General features: G+C 40.3%; 1 protein-coding gene across 3 annotated transcripts in view; it reads left to right on the top strand.

Moving 5' to 3' along the window:
• The window catches only part of MOB3B (MOB kinase activator 3B), a 118,906-nt gene extending 105,345 nt beyond the window's left edge, over positions 1–13,561 (top strand). For 2 of the 3 annotated variants that reach the window (XM_048503282.1, XM_048503280.1), the window contains exon 4: positions 1,285–1,346. Coding sequence is in view for 2 of the 3 variants with exons in the window: in XM_048503280.1 (XP_048359237.1) it covers positions 1,285–1,335 (51 nt within the window). In the remaining variant the exon portion in view is untranslated. Of the gene's footprint in view, positions 1–1,284; positions 1,347–10,145 lie in introns of those variants that run through there. The other variant, XM_048503281.1, reaches the window with a different exon arrangement.
• The last annotated feature ends 4,214 nt before the right edge of the window (positions 13,562–17,775 follow it).

Below are 17,775 nucleotides of genomic sequence, written 5' to 3'. Positions count from 1 at the left end.
TGGAAGGGGGTGGATGGGAAAGAACCCTGGAGTAGAGTGGAGAGAAACATTGCAGCGCTGGATCTCACCTTTTACTCCTTCCCAATAAAAGCTATTTCCATTCCACTCCAGTCTCTTTCCTAGTCCTCTTATCAGTCTCTCCTGTGAGCGCTCTTGGAGGTCAGCTCCTGCTCCAGCCAACCATCATCCTCCCCTCCCAGTCCTTGGGAGAAGCTTAGCCTCTGAATGGCATTCTAGTCATGGGCAGCAGTCCCTTCCCAGACCAGGAAGCAGGAGCCAAGCCAAGGCACATTGCCCTGCTGTTGTAGAAATGTCTCACTTGCCCTTTCCTTCTTTACTTTTGTCCTGTTTTGCCACGAACGTGAGCCGTCCTGTTTTAAATAAGCTGCTTCTGATAAAATTAAATGGAAAGCCTGTATGATAAAACAAGTGAATTTTATTTTTATGGGTTCTAACCTGCAGGTGGTATAAGATATTTTTATAAGCAAATGATGAGGCAGATTCCAGAAACTGTGACACCTGCTTCTCCAGAGACCTCTTTGAGGTGACTCAAGTGATACTGAAAATATTGTATTTGTTATGGATGAGTTTGTCCCTGAAATTTACATGCAGCTCCAAAGATATTTGTCAAGGCCTTTGTTAGACTGGTTGGCTAAGTTTAAGGAGTGTTGTATTTTCTGAGGTGAGCAAGAACAGGAAAGCAAAGAAAACACCTTTCTTTTTTGTTTCCAAACTATGGTTACTATAGAGTTAATTTTTATATCCGTCCAAGAGAAGAAAAAAACAAATAACTTTCAGTGGGGAAATCCATGTGTGGTTTCCAAAGGGCCTGAGAATGTAAACTGTGTTTGTATATCCAGTGTGTACTTTGGAACCTGTAGTTTGAATCCAGATGTTCAGGTGACCTAAACAGATCTCTTGAGTTTTTGTTGGTCAAAGAGCTGAATTTAAGGTCCAGGTCCTCTGAGCCTCAGCATAACTGCTAACTTGTATGGTTTTTGGAGACAGATGCTGGCTCAGTTTGGACATCATGTGAAAGCATGGTTTAGTTAAAGTAGTTGTGTTTAATGTAATTGTGTGAACATGGGCCATGCTACTATGGTGGTTATTTGGAGTTCACCAAACTGGAATGTGAAAGCACAGGTTGATTTATTAGCCATGACTAGTTTTAACTGGGGTTTTGTGTGATATGCAAATACAGACATCCAGATTTATTCTTGCATGTTCCTTAGTTTCTTTCATACTGAATTCTTGATCCATGTGTCTCTCACCCACTTGCTGCAGCAGTTTTTTGGGGGAAGGACTTCTACACAACTGTGTGGCTATCACAGCTGATTTATGGCAACTCGGTGGGGTTTTTCAAGGTAAGAGACATTTGGAAGTGGTTTGCCATTGCCCGCCTCCACGTGGGCTGAGAGAGCTAAGAGAAATGTGACTGGCCCAAGGAAACACAGCAGGCTTCATGTGGAGGAGTGGGGAATCGAACTTGGCTCTCTAGTTTTAGAGACTGCTGCTCTTAACCAATACTTCATATTGGATCTCATGTACCTATTACCAGTTCTTTAAAAAGTAGTAAAAAACCCCACAGTACTGAAAGGAGGAGTAGCAGGCATGAAGAACAAGCACAGAGAAAATCCTCCTATGGAAGCTTTACTGCGGCTGCAGATGTCTTTTCATGTGCAGCAGCAATGAGAGCAAAACAGGAAATTGCCCCCATGTAGAATTGCCCCCATGTAGAAGCACAGCTGATGAAATCAGCACTACTTAAGGCAAACAAAGATCTGAATGATCACATGCAAACAAAATAATTTAAGTTAAAGTAAACTATGGTTTTGTTTTGTGCCTGGACTGAACTACTGTGTTGAAACAATAGAACTATCCAGCACTACAAAACTTGAAAATAACAGTATCCAGTATGACTCAGGCTTTTAAAAGCTAAACAGTTTAGGTGTTTTCCCTGCACACCTATGCAGTAACCAGTCTTATCTCGCTAATGGTTAAGTCTGTTGTGTTAAACCTTGCTTACTGATTAACTCTGCACCCATATTTAATTATTCTTGGATTTTCCCTTTCATTTCTCATTCCAATGAATTCCAGGAAATCTTCTAATTCCATTCAAGAACAGGGAATTCAAAGAAAAGGATAATTGATTTCCTGGTAACCAAAAGGAGCATATGTAACCCTGATGTCTAAGCCTGAGTGTGACTTTATATGTATGCGAATTGTTAGCATCAGGAATGTATAAGATGAAAAAGGATCATTTTAAACTTAGAAGCTATGTACAGTGAAAATACTTCCCATTTCCTTTCTGTTATGCCATTGAGCACCCTGCCATGTTCATAGTCACAGTAGTTAAAGAGGTTGCCCCACGTGAATCACTTTAGCATGATACAGGTGACACAGTGCCCCTGAAAAATCCACCCTGAGTTTGGAGAAATCTTGGGATAGCACAGATAGGTGGGTTATTGGGTAAACACTACCACTTTACAGAACACTTTTAAAAAAGTCCCCAACATTTGCCTAGCCCAGCCTTATCAAATCTCAAAAGCTAAGCAAGGTCAGCCCTAGTTAGAACTTAAATGGGAGACCATCAAGGAAGACCAGGGTTGGTACACAAAGGCTGGCAATGGCAAACCGTATCTGAACATCTCTTCCCTCAAAAATCCAACCAGATGTCAACATAACTTATCTGCAACTTGATGATTAAAAAGTCATTATATTTGGTGCTCTTTTTTGTTTGTTTTAATCTGTTGAAGTTGTACCATAAAACAGAAGACCTATTTCATTTAAAAGTTCTTATGGTTGCGGTGGGGGGGGGGGGGGTAATTGATTCAGATGGGCTAGGTCCCAGGGCAATAGTAGCAAAGAGAAGAAAATGAGTATGTTCTGACTGTGAAGTTTTGTTCTGATTGATCGTTCTAATGCAAGATTGTCTACACTGGTTTAGTTAAGTGAGAGCAGATATTATGCCTGTTATATCCATGACATTGAAAACTGTGTCCCTGTGGCAAGGTGTTCTTACTACTACTGCTCCACTTTGATGTTTATGGACACGTACCAGATGAGATGACATGGATCATCTTGTCAGTTTCTCTGCCTGTACATGTGCCGGCCAGTGACAGTAGCTGAGAGATAGGCTTCCCTTGTGTTGGTTCACATGGTGAGTGTCCCTAAAAATCACCAGGATAAGGAAGAACTCTACATGGGAATGTGATTTTTTGGAAATGCTCCAAAATGAGGCTTAACATCTGCTCCGGTTCTTGGTGCTGGAGCATGGCTAAGAGCAGTTCCACAATAGAGCAGCAAGCATTGTATCTTTCAGCACCACTTAAAATGTGTTTAGAATGATCTATGGGAGAATTCAGCAAGTATTAAATGCATCACTGAAAGAGCTCTTACAGACAAATTACGTTTTGGATTAACTAATGCATATACATAAGTTTTTTAGGCATTGGTAAGGGTCTGTTAAAGAAACGTAGAGTAAAAATAATTTGAGTAATTGAAATTAAATTCTTCTGCATCTTAACAGTCAAATTAAAAGTGATGCTCCAGTTGCACTTTTTTTATTGTGAGAAAGGTTTTTTGTATGATACTTAACATATTCTGCTTCTCTGTTCTAATTTCAAAAGTGGTGCAAGCATGCTAGCTTCATATCAAAAATATCCAACGTAATCATTGTATTATTGCTATGAAAACCATGCAACCATGGGCGGTTTCACTGGGCAGATAACAAGAAAAGAAATCCTGCTCAATAATGCTAGCAAATTCTGTCGCAGTCTTAATGTAAACAGCATAATAGCATGATCTGCCTGCTGGAAGGCCCCCCGTTCAAACCACTATTCATTTCTGTAAGATTAATATAATATAATGAGCAAATATCCATTCTGTGATATTATTTGATTAAAATATTGTGATGCTGCTTTTCTCTCAAAAAGAACTCAAGGTGGTTTACAAAAAAATAACAATTTTTTAATTTTCTGTCTTGGCATATTCCCATACAATAGCTTTGTTTTACCTAGCAAAGTCTATTATCACTACCCCCATTTGCTGAAAGGTATTCTACAGGGGTCCAGACTGGGGCTGTCTGAGTTGCTGCCCCGCACTTGTGATAGTCTCTGCTTTCTTGGCTTTTCGGTGAGGTTGCAAAACAGAGCTCTTGAGAGCCAGTGTAATGGCTAAGAGTGTTAGAATTTCCACACTGCCATGGAAGCTTGCTGGGTGACCTTGGGCCAGCATACACTCTTTCAGCCTAACCTACTTCATAGGATAAATGTAGAGGATAAAATGGAGGAGAGGAGTACAGGAGAGCAGATGGCCCGGCAGGCTCCCTCTTGCCCAGCTCCCTTTTGCCAGGCCATTGGCGGAGCCTGCGCAGGCGGAGCCAAACCAAGGGAAGGAGAATGGACGTGGCTGGGCCTCAGCATGACGTGTGCGCTGCCTGGGATGAGGCCTGCGCGTGTGCACGTTGTGCCCAGGCCCCCCACACTTCCAGGAAGGAGGAGAGGTGTGGCTGGGCCTTGGCGTCTGCTCCTGTCTATGCCATAAGTGGGTTGCACGGTGGTGTTGAGTGGTGTGGCATGGGGGGGGGGGCAGAAAATTCAGAGTTTGCCCCGGGCTCTATTTGCCCTAGCTACTCCACTGTTCCCAAGCATCTGTCTGGTTACTGTTGGAAACAGAAGTCTGGGTTAGGTGGACTTTATTCTGATCCACTATGGTGGCTCTTACTATTGAAAGTTATGATGGTCAATCCATTCCTATTAACTTTTTCCTTTCACTGACTTATTTAAACATGTAAGAGTTACTGCCTGTTTAGGTTCGCATCCCAAATAAAAACAAAGGCTCTGATAATGTGACAATAAGATGCCAACAAATGAAAAGAATTAAAATCCACACTCCAGAATAGGAGGTGAAATGTTCCCAAACTGATATCCTTAATATCTTCCTTTATTGTTTATAAAACCCCTTATAAAATTCTAGACACTGTGGAATTACAAAACCAAGAGGGAAAGGATGAAATCTTTGCACTCAGCAGATTTTGGAACAAACAAAGACTCAAAATAGGGTCTGTATAATAATTAACACACAAAGATAAGGGAAAAAATACAAGAAGAGGAGGGGGGAAATGTGTGCTTAATGATTTGCAAAAATGCAACAGAGTTTGATGACTGAGAGAAGTTAAGACAAAATGAGTTGGAAGAGAAAAAGCTCAGATGTGAGAAGCATTACAAAGGAGTGGGGGTTTAGTAAGAAAATCATGTTTGAGAAATTAAGAGAGTGAAAGCAACAGTACAAAACAAGAGACTTCAGAAGATTACAAAAAAAGAATAAACTTAATAAGAAACAATAAAGAAAGCATGTAGAAACATAAAGAGATGTAACTTGTTTAAAGTACAACTAAATTAACCAAGTAGTTACAGAGCACAAAGAAGTTAATAGTGCCATCTAAATTGATGAACTTAGAAGAGTGTAACTCTCCTTGGGACTGCATCATGAAGTTGTTGTGATCACTCATAGACAAGCAGTACTTTTCAAGCTTGATTATGTTGTTGCACTAGTCTTACGTAAGGTGATCGCGTCCATCATACTGGAAACAAATGTAGACAAGAAACTAAGGTTTAAATAGTCCTGTATCCCCCCTCCCCTTCCAATTAGTCGCATAAGACTTCCTGAACACCACTACCCACTCACAAAGTTCATTTAAGCAAAGCACACTCTCAGGCTCATGAACTACCTTGACAACACTAATTCTAAGAAAATTGGATTGAGATAGAATACTACTTCCAATAGTGTCTCCCTCTCCCCACCCGGCCAAACTATCAAAGCTCACAGGGCATATTTAAAAAGTGCTCAGAACATATGATTTGGTGTGCTTCAAGATTGGATCTGTGCTATAATGTTCATGTCTCATTTACTTATTTTCATTTGTTTTTTTCCAGTCCAGTTTGAGGGATTAGAAGGACCTACTCCAATATAATAGCTGACGGAAGTTGTCACTTGGTCACTGGCCAAAAGATCCACATTAGCACAGAAATGGCCTTTCTGGTTTTTCTCCCCATGAACCGAAGAAAGATCTTTTCCTCCATCCATGTAACAAACAAAAGGGAGGGGCCATGGCTCAAAGCACCTGCTTTGCATGTAGCAAGTTCAGTTCTTTGCATCTTCACTTAAAAGGGCTAGGTAGGAGATTGAAAAATCTCCAGAGCCACTGCCAGTTATAGTAAACCTTACTGTCTTCAAAAGACCAATGGTCTGATTGAAGGCAATTCCAAGTGGCCTGGGGTCATCACAACATGAAGATGGTGTGTGACTGTAGCCCATTTGCCATCAGATCCCATACTCTCCCAGAGGTGTGTGTTACAGATCTGAGGAGGGAAGACAGAATCTACACCACCAGAAACCTCAAGGGAAATGGACCGGGAGGTGGGGCGTGGGAGAAGAACTTTACTTTAAACAGGGGTCCAGTTGTACCATAAAGAATCCAGTGGCACCTTAAGTGTATTTATTCTGCCATAAACTATTATGAGTCACCGTTTTTAATTTTGTTGTCACAGACTAACATGACCACCCCTTGGATGCTGAAGTTACTAAGTAAAAAGGGCTTATAATGCTCATCTTCCATCTGAGACATGCAGCATGGGACCAAGATTTTTCAGACTTGCAGCCCCAGAGAAGAATCCCTCCTTGTCCCTTCCTCTCCCCCCAATCTTATCTGACTGTGGATCCAGAAACCAAATATTTCTATAGAGGCCTCTGGGACTCTTTCCCTTTCTCCCACTGGCACCTAAAATGCTGTAACAGCAATGTCTCAGGTGCCCAGATCTTGGGAAGCATAGTTCTGCATGTTGCCTGTGGTTATACAGAATAGGCATGAGGGGGAATCAGAAACAACATTTGTAGGATCATCGCATGGTGATCAGGAGTTAGTCCAAAGGTTAATTTGACATGCAAACACTCAAATTCCAGGTTGCATTTGCCACTTCAAAACGAACAGGATACTGTAAACTGGGAGCAAGTTTCAGCAATGTGGACAAAAGATAGCGTAACATGTTGTTTCATATCCTCACCTTATACCAGTAAGCTTGGCACCACCCAGTGGATATAAGTCAAAATATGAATAGATCATGTCAGCCTTTTAGCAAAATATTTCCAGGAAAAGTCAGATTCTGTAAACCTATGAATCCTGACCGAAGCCTCTGAATATGGCTAGTTCCCACAAGCGTATTGTTGTAATTAATGGTCCTTACCAAATCATCCATAGCAATTGCTATTCACCAGGAATCTAAAAAAGAAGTTCTTGTACAGATATTTTAAAATAATAGGAACTAGCCTAGAAGACTGATATCTCATCAGAAATGACATAAATAGGAAGGGACCAGATTTAAAGGAGAATGAGAAGGAATGGGAAGAAAAAAGAATGAGTCAGGTAATAATCGGTCTTTTGGAGAGAGCAGTGAGAAAATGTTAACTCAGAGAAGGGAAGAGAAAAAAAGGAGAGACAAAGGTAGATAAGGATAAATAAGGAACAATTGCGAGTGATGGTACTTAGTCTGAAGATCCTTCCTAACAAATTCACAGATTTTATAGAAAACCTATGAAATGCTTTCTCTCCCTGTAACACTTTCCTGTGAGTAAGGAAATAAACTTCAAGGACCTGATCAGGATTGGTCTCTTTCCCTTACACATGTGCTTTCTCCCTCTGTCAAGGATATTCAGGCAATCTGAATATCTCCCAGAAGGCACCCTTCTCATTTTTAATGCAAATATCAGTTGAACCATGAGGTGGAGTACAGTTTTGATAACCATTCTTTTAAAATTATTCTAGATTTGAGAGATAGCGATTAAGCAAAATAAAGCACTTGTTTCCAGACCAAGTGAGTGTAGATCAGGCATCTGCTGACCAGTCCTGCATGGTCTGTATTTTGTGATTAAAAAAAAAACAAAAACAGCAGAGCATCATGATAAGGCATTGTTAGATCAAGAATGCATATTGGCATCTCTTCAATGTGCTGAGAAATGTAAAACATCTAAGTAGTCTAGCATTTTAACATGAATCCTTGCAAGTACTAGTTTTTTTCTGTTAATGTGTTGTCTAAGTAATAAAAGAAGTTAGATGCTTATGTCCTGGTAAACCTAGAGCATGTTTTGGTAGAAAATAGATCATAGTCTACTATCCCAAAACTGTCAGATCCTAATGTTGCATGGAAGGGAAAGGTGGGAGGGACTAAGCCATAAAGTACACAGTCTTTATATTAAACATTACAAGATTTTTATACAAAACAAACGATGATTTGAATGATTTGGTGTGAAAAACTTAAGTTTTCACTCTAATTGAATTAGTTCCTTATAACCAGGACAAATGGAATGAATTTGGACACATATGTAAATGATGTTCTTTTACTAACACGCATTTTGTGGGCAATTTCTTTGTGTATGCATTGATATTATAATTGCTGTAATGTAAAATAAATGCAGTGGTTTTTATTCCCTTATCCCTAAGACACTGTACCAAATATAATTCTGTTAAACAAAAATATGTTATAAAAATGAAGCATTTATAAACACTACTCTTTTGTCTGTTTTCTTCATATGTAGTAGCTGGACTTATTGTATGCATGGTTTTACATATGGCAACAGTTAAGTATATAACTCAAATCAAATATATTTCCAGCCAAAAAGTAATCAAACCCAACTTCAATGTAAAGAATACCAGTACAAAGATGTATTTTCTTTCTTTCTTCCTTTTAAAATAAAATTTATTATTTTTCACAAAGTATTGTAACAACAAAAGAGAAAAGTATTGCCGAAGGCTTTCATGGCCGGATTCAACTGGTTCTGGTGGGTTTTCCGAGCTGTGTGGCCGTGGTCTGGTGGATCTTGTTCCTAACATTTCGCCTGCATCTGTGGCTGGCATCTTCAGAGGTGTATCACAGAGGGAAGTCACAGTGGGCACAGTGTGTAACAGACTTCCCTCTGTGATACACCTCTGAAGATGCCAGCCACAGATGCAGATGAAACGTTAGGAACAAGATCCACCAGACCATGGCCACACAGCCTGGAAAACCCACCAGAACCAAAAGAGAAAAGGATACAAGGGAGAATGAAACTGAGAAGGTGGGAGTAGGAAAAAAATGGAGAGGCAGATTCTAAAACTGAAGGTAATTCACTGATCCTAGATATTTTCAGAACTAGCTGGTCTCAGATAAGGCCCATCTAGTCCACCTGTCAAATTTGAAGATCTTAGAATTCTGGAGAGGCTACCATCAGATTCAGTCTGCTCTGATGCTGGTAAGCCCCACCCTTTTCAATAAAGTTCAGCAGGGAGCTTCTGCAAGGTGAAACCAGTCAAATTTCCATGTTCCCCAGAAGTCCAAGGATATATTTTCTTAAAGTAACAATGAAAAGAATTTTGCACTGCTCCAGCACAAAGCTGAAAGGCTCCTAGATTGTGCTTATTTCGATGGTTTCTCCATCTGAAGGTTCCAAACCTTTAAAATTCAATTCAGGGACTGCGTTACACTTAAGTATACATTCAAGAGTATAACCCAGGCAGCCCAATCAGAGGGGGTGGGGAAGGAGCTCTTGGAACCAACGTGGGGCTGTGCTGGTGTGTTTGCCCACCCTGCCAGTGAACATGGTACTTAAGCCAGCAGGGAGGGAAAACAGGGTGTTAGACAGGCACGTGCAACTTGGTGGTCCCTGACTCAGAAGAGCCTGCTGCTTGCAAAGTCGCACCAGCCTAAAGCTGGATGCTGGCACAGTTGGGTGCAGGCGAGGGACATTCCCAGGGGTGGAGCTTACATGTGTCACAAAAACATGTAAGTCTGTTTCCCCTGGAGTTCCCCTGGAGTTGTCCAGGTAGCAGCAGGGTCCGTTCCCCCCCCCCCCTTGCTTGCTGCACCACCTGAAGCTTCATTGCAGGAGGCGCCATAGTGCCTTCACTGGGCTGTCACCAACTGCTATGGAACACCCCCTGCATCTGGATTGTATTGTTAATTTCCTCTACAGTGATTCTTACCCATGACAGTGCTGCAATTGCTCAACTCTCTGTGGAGGAAATTAAAACTTACACTCTTGAATGTATATGTAGGTGCCGTTATAGTGGTATATTAAAATATAACCTTTACCTTCTCTTCTTTGTTTCACAGAAAGAGATGACAGCCAGGATGTGTCACTGAAGAGTCACTACAGAATGAAAGAAGAAAAATAATGCAATTTCTGACTAACTGAAGAACTAGGGACTCACAGCCCCCGGGAGCAAAACTTGCATGTTAATCTTTAAAAAGCAGGAAAGTTGGGACCAAAAGATCATTCCTTTTACAGACACTTTGCACCATTATGTATGCTCTTAACCCTAAAAAATGCTGCTAGGCTGTTCCTTGGAATTAAGTAGATTTCTCAGAAAGAAAAGTGATTGTCGATATTCCCTGAACAATCAAGGAGGAGCTCGCCAGACTACAGACTGGTTTCCATTCACCTTCCTGCTCTAGAAGCTGTAATTTGGATTTCCAGTTGTACTTTTGAAACTGACTTTATTGTTAAAAGGAAAAAATGTAAAACTATATTTCTACATGCAATTGTTGTGTACAGCTGTGTTAAGAGCAAACACAAAATTTCAGTTCAACCTGTTTGTCTCTCTAATTTAGCTTCAAAATAAGTCAGCCAGACATTTGCTTAAAAGAAAATCCCAAAGACCCTGCACACTGTTTGACCAGAAAAATGAGATAAATTGTTTCCATCAGGGTCCTAGATAACTACAGATGAGCAGAAAAGAAATTGGTGGAATGGCCAAAATTGGCCTGCATGTTAAATCTGTTGGTAGATTATATTCAAGAGACCTCAGGAAGGATGTGTATTTTTCTACCTGCAATATGGCTATCTAGGTAGATGAAGACTTATTGGAAATCTTGGAACTAGTAGCTAAGATCCTGGCAGCAAGTTCTAGCTTGGTTGGCTTAGGCAAAGTGATGCAGTGCTGAATTCTTTTTTATTCACACGTTTCATAACAAGGTATCTTGAACACCAGTGGGATTTGCTGCTGGAAAAGTACTGCAGAGAATGTCCTGATGTGTGGGACTGTAGTCAGAATGTTTCAGACCAGAGAAAAAGAGTATATATGTCCGTCACATAGAATGATGATCCCAGACAAAAGACTGGATGGGGGCATTTAGTGTTTGGGAGATGGAAGGTGTTTTTTTGCCTGGGTGATAGGGAAAGGCAGATCTTATGCAACACAGCAAAGAAGAATTACTGCAGTTTTAGGCTGGTGCAACCCTGCATGGAATTGCAAACCAAAATACATTGGGATTATTGAAACCACAGCAACATTCAGGGTGCTTCTAGAGGGCTCACTCATGCTTACAGACAAGCCATTTTGACCAGAGTTAAGTGACAATTACAAAATTATACACTGAGACACTAGATTCTGTGTTGCAATCACACCTATGCAGATATCTAGACTGTTGATATACTACTCAAAGTTTGCGAAAAAAATGCTCCGAAATACCATTGTGCCTCAACTATGTTTTTAATTAAAATATTTGTTTTCTTACTTATTTCATTAACCAAGAAGCTGGTGGCCTGTTTGCAATATTCATTATAATGTTGTGCATTTAGAGGAAGGTATTAAAAACTTTTTTGAGGGAGGTATTAAAAACTAGCAAGGCCTCAAGGCAGCATGAACTGAGAAACAACCAAAACACAAACACACGCAGGCTAGATCATAATCCATGCACTTTGTACGTGCAGAGATGTGTAGGCGACGGATTGCATATGTGGGTGACTGAAATGTTTGATGCAACATTTTTATTCAAATTGCTCTTCCTCGTTATTGGTTGTCTCTTAATTTGAAAAAAAAAGACATTCCTTGTTGAAAATTGCAAGGATGATGCTGTTCTTTGGTATCCAGTAAATACTGTGCCATCTATATTCGGTAAATAAGATGAATAAATAAGTCAGTCTGATCCAATCAAATTAAAATTGGTGACATCAACAAGCAGCCAATGAATATCCATGTTAAATTTGTTAACCAGCATTTAGTAAGACCATCTTAAGAACCCTAGAAAACAGATTAAAAGAACTACTGTATCATATTTTGCGTGCCTTTTAGCTCAGATTTTTCCTCATGCAATTAATTTTTTAATTTTCTTCCCCCTGATTAAGCATTAATTTGTGCATCTCGTAACCACTTTTCCCCCTGAGTTCTTCAAGGACTGGCATTAATCCCACCAGAAAAATAGCAAGCAATGCTATCGTAGATGAAAGGGACAGCATGTATTAATCTTATAGCATTATATAGATTTTGGAGAAATGGAAGAAGCTGTTTTTGTTGTTGTGTACATTTATATTCCTGAACTGCTTTAACTTTTAAAGTGAAAATGAATCTGTGGAAGTTTTGAATCAGAATATCTGTATGGGAGTTTATGTGAAATTGCAGTGTCTGTTATAGATCCATTCATGAAGAATATTTCACTAAGTGGTACATTTACAGCCCAATCCAGATGGGGGGATGAATGGGCTGTGGGATTGGTGGAGGGCAGTGCTGATGTATTTGCCCACTCTGCTGGCACAAGGGGCACCCCTGCTGGCAGACAAGGTGCCAGTGGCCGAGCACCCTCAGTGATGAAACCTAGAAGTTGGGGCCACTGCAGAGCAATACTTGTGTCAAATTGGACACCGGAGTGAGAGGAGCAGGCTGGGGTGTTCCTAGGGGTGGAGCTGACTTTAATTGCCTTCCTGCCCTAAAGGCCAGGTGGAAACCAACTAAAGTAACTCCATTAAACCCTATGGAGGACTTCTGGGTGGTGGGTTTTTTTCCCTTGTAGCTGCCTCCCTGACCTGCCTGTAAGCCTTACGGAGGCTGCCCTAAGGATCTGGATTGGGCTGTTAGGGTACATGCAAGTGTATCAAAAGCAGAAATTGATACATTTTTTTCTCCTTTCTGCCCAAGCTACATGAATGAATTGACTATGGCTGCAGAGTCTTGCTCTTCTCTCTCTGCCTTAAAATAACCATCCACCTATTGCTTCTGTTGAAAGTTGTGTTTGCATGTCTCTCTGTTTAAAAGTTCACTTTGCATCTTGATGAAATCATGAATGTTTTAAAATGAAATACTGCCTTCTGGTATGGTTGGGGAAGTGTTAGGTGGGTTCCTGATAATACAAGTTTAAGCCAATCAGCGCTGTGCATATCTGACTTCTACTGCAAACTGGTCCAAGCTTGATCCTGAAAAGAATGTTGCATAGCCAAACAAAATGTAAACACCTTTCTGCTCAAACCATAATTGCCAGTATATCTGTACTGCAGGGTGTTGTTGATACATGCACTGCTTTCTGTCCATAGGCCCATTTCTGCTTGATAAACTGTGAAATACAGAAATTAAGGTAACGGGGACACTAGGCTCAATGGGTATGTTGCTATAGTGAGAAAAGACTATTGGCTGAGCCTAATTTATTTGTGTCCAAGAGCCTCTTCAAATCCCAGCCTTGTTTGTGTGTGTGTGTGTGTGTGTGTGTGTGTGTGTGTGTGTGTGTGTGTGTGTGTGTGTGTGTGTGTGTGTGTGTGTGTGTGTGTGTGTGTGTGTGTGTGTGTGTGTGTGTGTGTGTGTGTGTGTGTGGTTGTTAGATTTTGCTGCTATTTTAAGCATTGATTTGAAACAATCTGTACTTAGTTGGCTTAATTTGATCTGGCATTTCAAAGTGCAGGATTAAGCCTAGAAGGTATTCTGGGATGGCATTTTAACCGCCTTGGCAAAAATCCTTTGCAATGAAATTAATGGAGTCAGATCTCGCTTTAAAATTTTGTGAGTGCATGCCTTTCACTGTGAGAAAGAATCATATCCATTGACCTGGCCTCGTCCAATCATTTGGACATTGATGTTAGTATTTTCATTCTTCTGAAATAACAGAAGGTCATGATTTGTGGATTACCTAATGTATGGAGCAATCCAAAACAGCATTATGCCCTTCTGAGTAAATTTAAGTCAGTGGGCATAGAAGATAGGGACTGATGTGCAGAAAATGTCCTACTGCTGTCTCTTGATATATGTTTCCATTACTATTTTCATCAGATACATAATTTTAGTAAAACATGATGCTAATATCTGATTCCAACGAAGTGTGTCTGAGATGCAGGGGAAAAATCATACAAATAGATCATGGGCATATTCTATGGATACTGTCAGAGTTACCAGAAGGATCCAATAAAAACCTTCCTACTTTGTTCAGGTAGTATGCATACTACTGGCTCATCTACTATTGGGACATTAAGGCTTTCTCGGGCACTTGCAGTTTTGATTCTATTCAGTCATAACTGTTGCCTATCTATTAAATAGGTATCCAGAACTTTTGTGGGCCATTTATTCCTATCTATTTTGTAAGAAAACACTAACCAACTGATTATGAACGTTTTCAACTGTCATTTGACTTGCCTGTCTCCTGCTCTTGCCCTTCCAGTGCCTAGTTCCTTCTGATCCGGTTGGATACCTAATCAAAGCACTTCTGCCAGCAGATGCCATGTTAATGCTTCTGGTGCTGTGGGAAATGTAGCGCGTGTTCCTTGCCTTAATTTGGCATTTGACATTTATCTTAACATATTATCTCAGAGGAATGTACATAACAGCAGCCTGATTGTGTTGATCTGAATCATTTAGTAATTTCGGAAGGACAATGGGATAGTGAAGCAAGCCTTAACAAGCAAACCAAATCACACTGTTATCAAGTAGCATGATGGACCTCCGTAGTGTTCCTCTTCAAAGCATGCAATGACCAAATTCTAAACTCTTTACTCAGGAAAAAAAAGTTGCTGCTTTCAGAGGTCCAGAGAGGTGGAGTGTGTGATCATTTGCATGAAGCCAGAAACTGAACGTTTCAAAAGCAATTAATTCATACAGAAGGATTGAAATTCAAATCCCTAAAAACTGGCTGAGAGCTGTTTCTTTTTTGTCTTGTGAATATGATAGAACATAAGATAGAGCTTGACAAAGAGGCTTAAGCAGAGACCCTGTTCCCAGAGGATTATCACATAGAAGATAATTCTTAATACTACTAAGCTTGACTTTTTTACAATTTCATCAGTGGTAAACCCCTCACTATCAAGAAACCCTAATGAAAAATAATTAGCTTGAGGGAGATATCTTTTATAAATGCACAAGGGCTGCAAACTGGATGAAGTGCTCTAATAGGAGTTTGTAGACTGTCACATTCTGAATTTCAGGAATTGTATAAAAATCTTGAAAAACCTGATGTATTTTAATGTTTATACCAGGAAGCTATTGGAAATGGAAAGCTAGCATATAGGTGTTACTTCAGAAAAATAATTACAAACTAATTCCTCCTGATTTTTTCCAAGTTTTGAATAAACCTTGGATGGTATCTGAAACATGAACAGTTGTTAAAATCTGGACACAGAATTCAGCCTAAGCATACATAGATATGTCCTCTTATTCCTTCTTATTCCTTTTAAGAATTATCCCAACAAAGCCAGTCATTTAAAAAACTGATCAGTAGGATGCTTGTTTTTCCATTGTACAGATCTTCCTATTTTGAAATGGATACAGTTTTATACTGGAACAGTTTTCCAAGGAATGCAGTTATGCTTCTTACCTGGCATGAGAGGATATCCCCCCAATTAATTTAGAAACTTTCGATTGTTTTTAGCATAAATGTCTCTTTTAATCACATGAATTATTCAATTCCATTATTTTTCTGTTCCACCAATCAAATTTCATCAGTGTGAATATTTTTTAGTAATGTCAATGCATTTGTAGAATATTTTAGTTCTGTGTGTGATTAAATTAAGAGTTCAACTATATGATGAGACAAATGTTGTTAATTAAATGACTTTTACAACAGTTGTTTTAAAAATGGCTAATGTCACATCAGTTCTAATTCATGCTTTCAAGTAATTTGAAATATCAAATAAAAGAAGCATAACCCCAATGGAGTGTGGAGTGTTTAGTATCTTTTTTAAAGTAACAAATGTGCACGCAATAGTTTGGAGGAGATCAGACTCTCGGGTTGGAATTATGATGCACTCGAGCAAACGGAGGACCACGGCAAAAGAATTCTAGCTTAAATAAATGAGATGATGGGAAATAATTATTAAATCTTGTGAACATTTCCGCCTTGCTCATAGCATCCCTACAGGGGGAGTGACGAGTTAACCACACACATTATTATCACGAACTCTTTGAGTTCCTGGTCGCCCCTTTGGGAAAAACATACCCATCAGGACCAAGCAGCAGATCTGTGGGGCTGTTTTAGGTAGGGAGAACGGTACAGGTTAAACCCTGTTGCTTGTGCTATAGTCCTGAGCCAAATTGGAGCCCTATGAAACTGGTGTTTGGAAAGTGAAATCTGTTGAGTCAGTTGTCCGTGGAATGCCCAACAATGTGTCTTGTCTACATTCCTGTTTAGCTTCAATTACCCAGTGAACAAGCCGACTGGCCTTATCTAGTGCAAAATGGAACTATGGTATTGCTCATTGAGAAGATTGGTATCAGGGCTCATGTACTATAAAAACTAACACATAGCTACTTAGGATTGGTTAGTGCGTTCTGATTTGCATGTTCAGTTCATGGAAGATCTTGGCTTTGTCCAAAAGGGCAAGTGGCAAAAGGCAAGGTGAAAACCAATTGGCCAGGCTGGCAGGGGCTGATGGGAATTGTAGTCTTTGAACATCTGGAGTGCCATAGGCTCGCCACCACTGCCATAGAGGGTTCTGTAGGGTAACAGTGCCCTCTATAGGGAGATAATTTTGGGGTAGATTGAGAGTGTCATGGCTTGGTAACATGACAGGCAAAAAGGGATTAACTCTGAGGGAGCTGAAGTGTTTTCTTGAGGGTAGGGATGAGGATTTTTCTATGGAAGGAACTCCAGAGAAGACAGTTTGTGCAGTGAGAAGAGCAATTAGTAGAAGAGTGGTCATCTTCTGATGTGGGCCTTTTGATCTCGATTGTTTTATGTCTCTTCCTGTGAAGAAGATATCCCCTTTCTTTGTCATGCTACTGTAGTAAATATTGCATAATCCCAAAACAGCATTCCCCACAACCACATATGAGTGAAATTACCAACAAGTCCTCTGGAAACTATTTCCATTCATCATGATAATAATTATGCGTGTTAACATTCCCACCCATGACATTACTTAAAAGCAGAATTGCAGCTTTTGTTGAGTTCAGCAAGCCATGGACAGAGCAAATTTAAAGGAAGGATTTCTCCCCCTTTCCATGCAAACTCACGTGTTCTCTGAAAAGCTGTTCTTGAGGGTTAGGGACCTCCAGAGACAGCGTGCGATGCAATGATTTTCCCCTGAGTGACAACTCCCCTATGCCTGCAGCAAACCATTCTGTTCCTGAGGGTACTCTCTAACCTTCAAGAGTAGAGGAGGGGGGAAAGGTGGAAAAGATCCTTTCCATTAATTCCATTAATGGTTCATTAAATCAAGCTGTTTATGTTCATCATGGTGTTGGAAAGTGTTGCTAAGTTGCCGCCAACAACTGGCAGCCTCATACAGTTTTCCAAGCAAGAGATGAAAAGTGGTTTGCCATTGCCTGCCTCTGCATAGCAACCCTACACTTCCCTGCTGGTCTCCCATCCAAATACGAACCAGGGCTGAGATCTGATGAAATGGGTCTAGCTGTTCAGGTCATAGTGATCAAACCAGGCAAAACCAAAGAAAGATCTGAAATAAAATTGGGCGACCTCCCACTCCCAGCCCTGCACGTCCCTCTGAAAGCACAGCTAGTGGTATCAGTTGAAAATAGGGCTGTACTTTGAC

This window comes from Sphaerodactylus townsendi, linkage group LG07, assembly GCF_021028975.2.
Source record: "Sphaerodactylus townsendi isolate TG3544 linkage group LG07, MPM_Stown_v2.3, whole genome shotgun sequence".
Taxonomy (NCBI): domain Eukaryota; kingdom Metazoa; phylum Chordata; class Lepidosauria; order Squamata; family Sphaerodactylidae; genus Sphaerodactylus; species Sphaerodactylus townsendi.
Note: the sequence above shows the minus strand (reverse complement) of the source record. Positions and strands in the feature narration are given on the sequence as shown.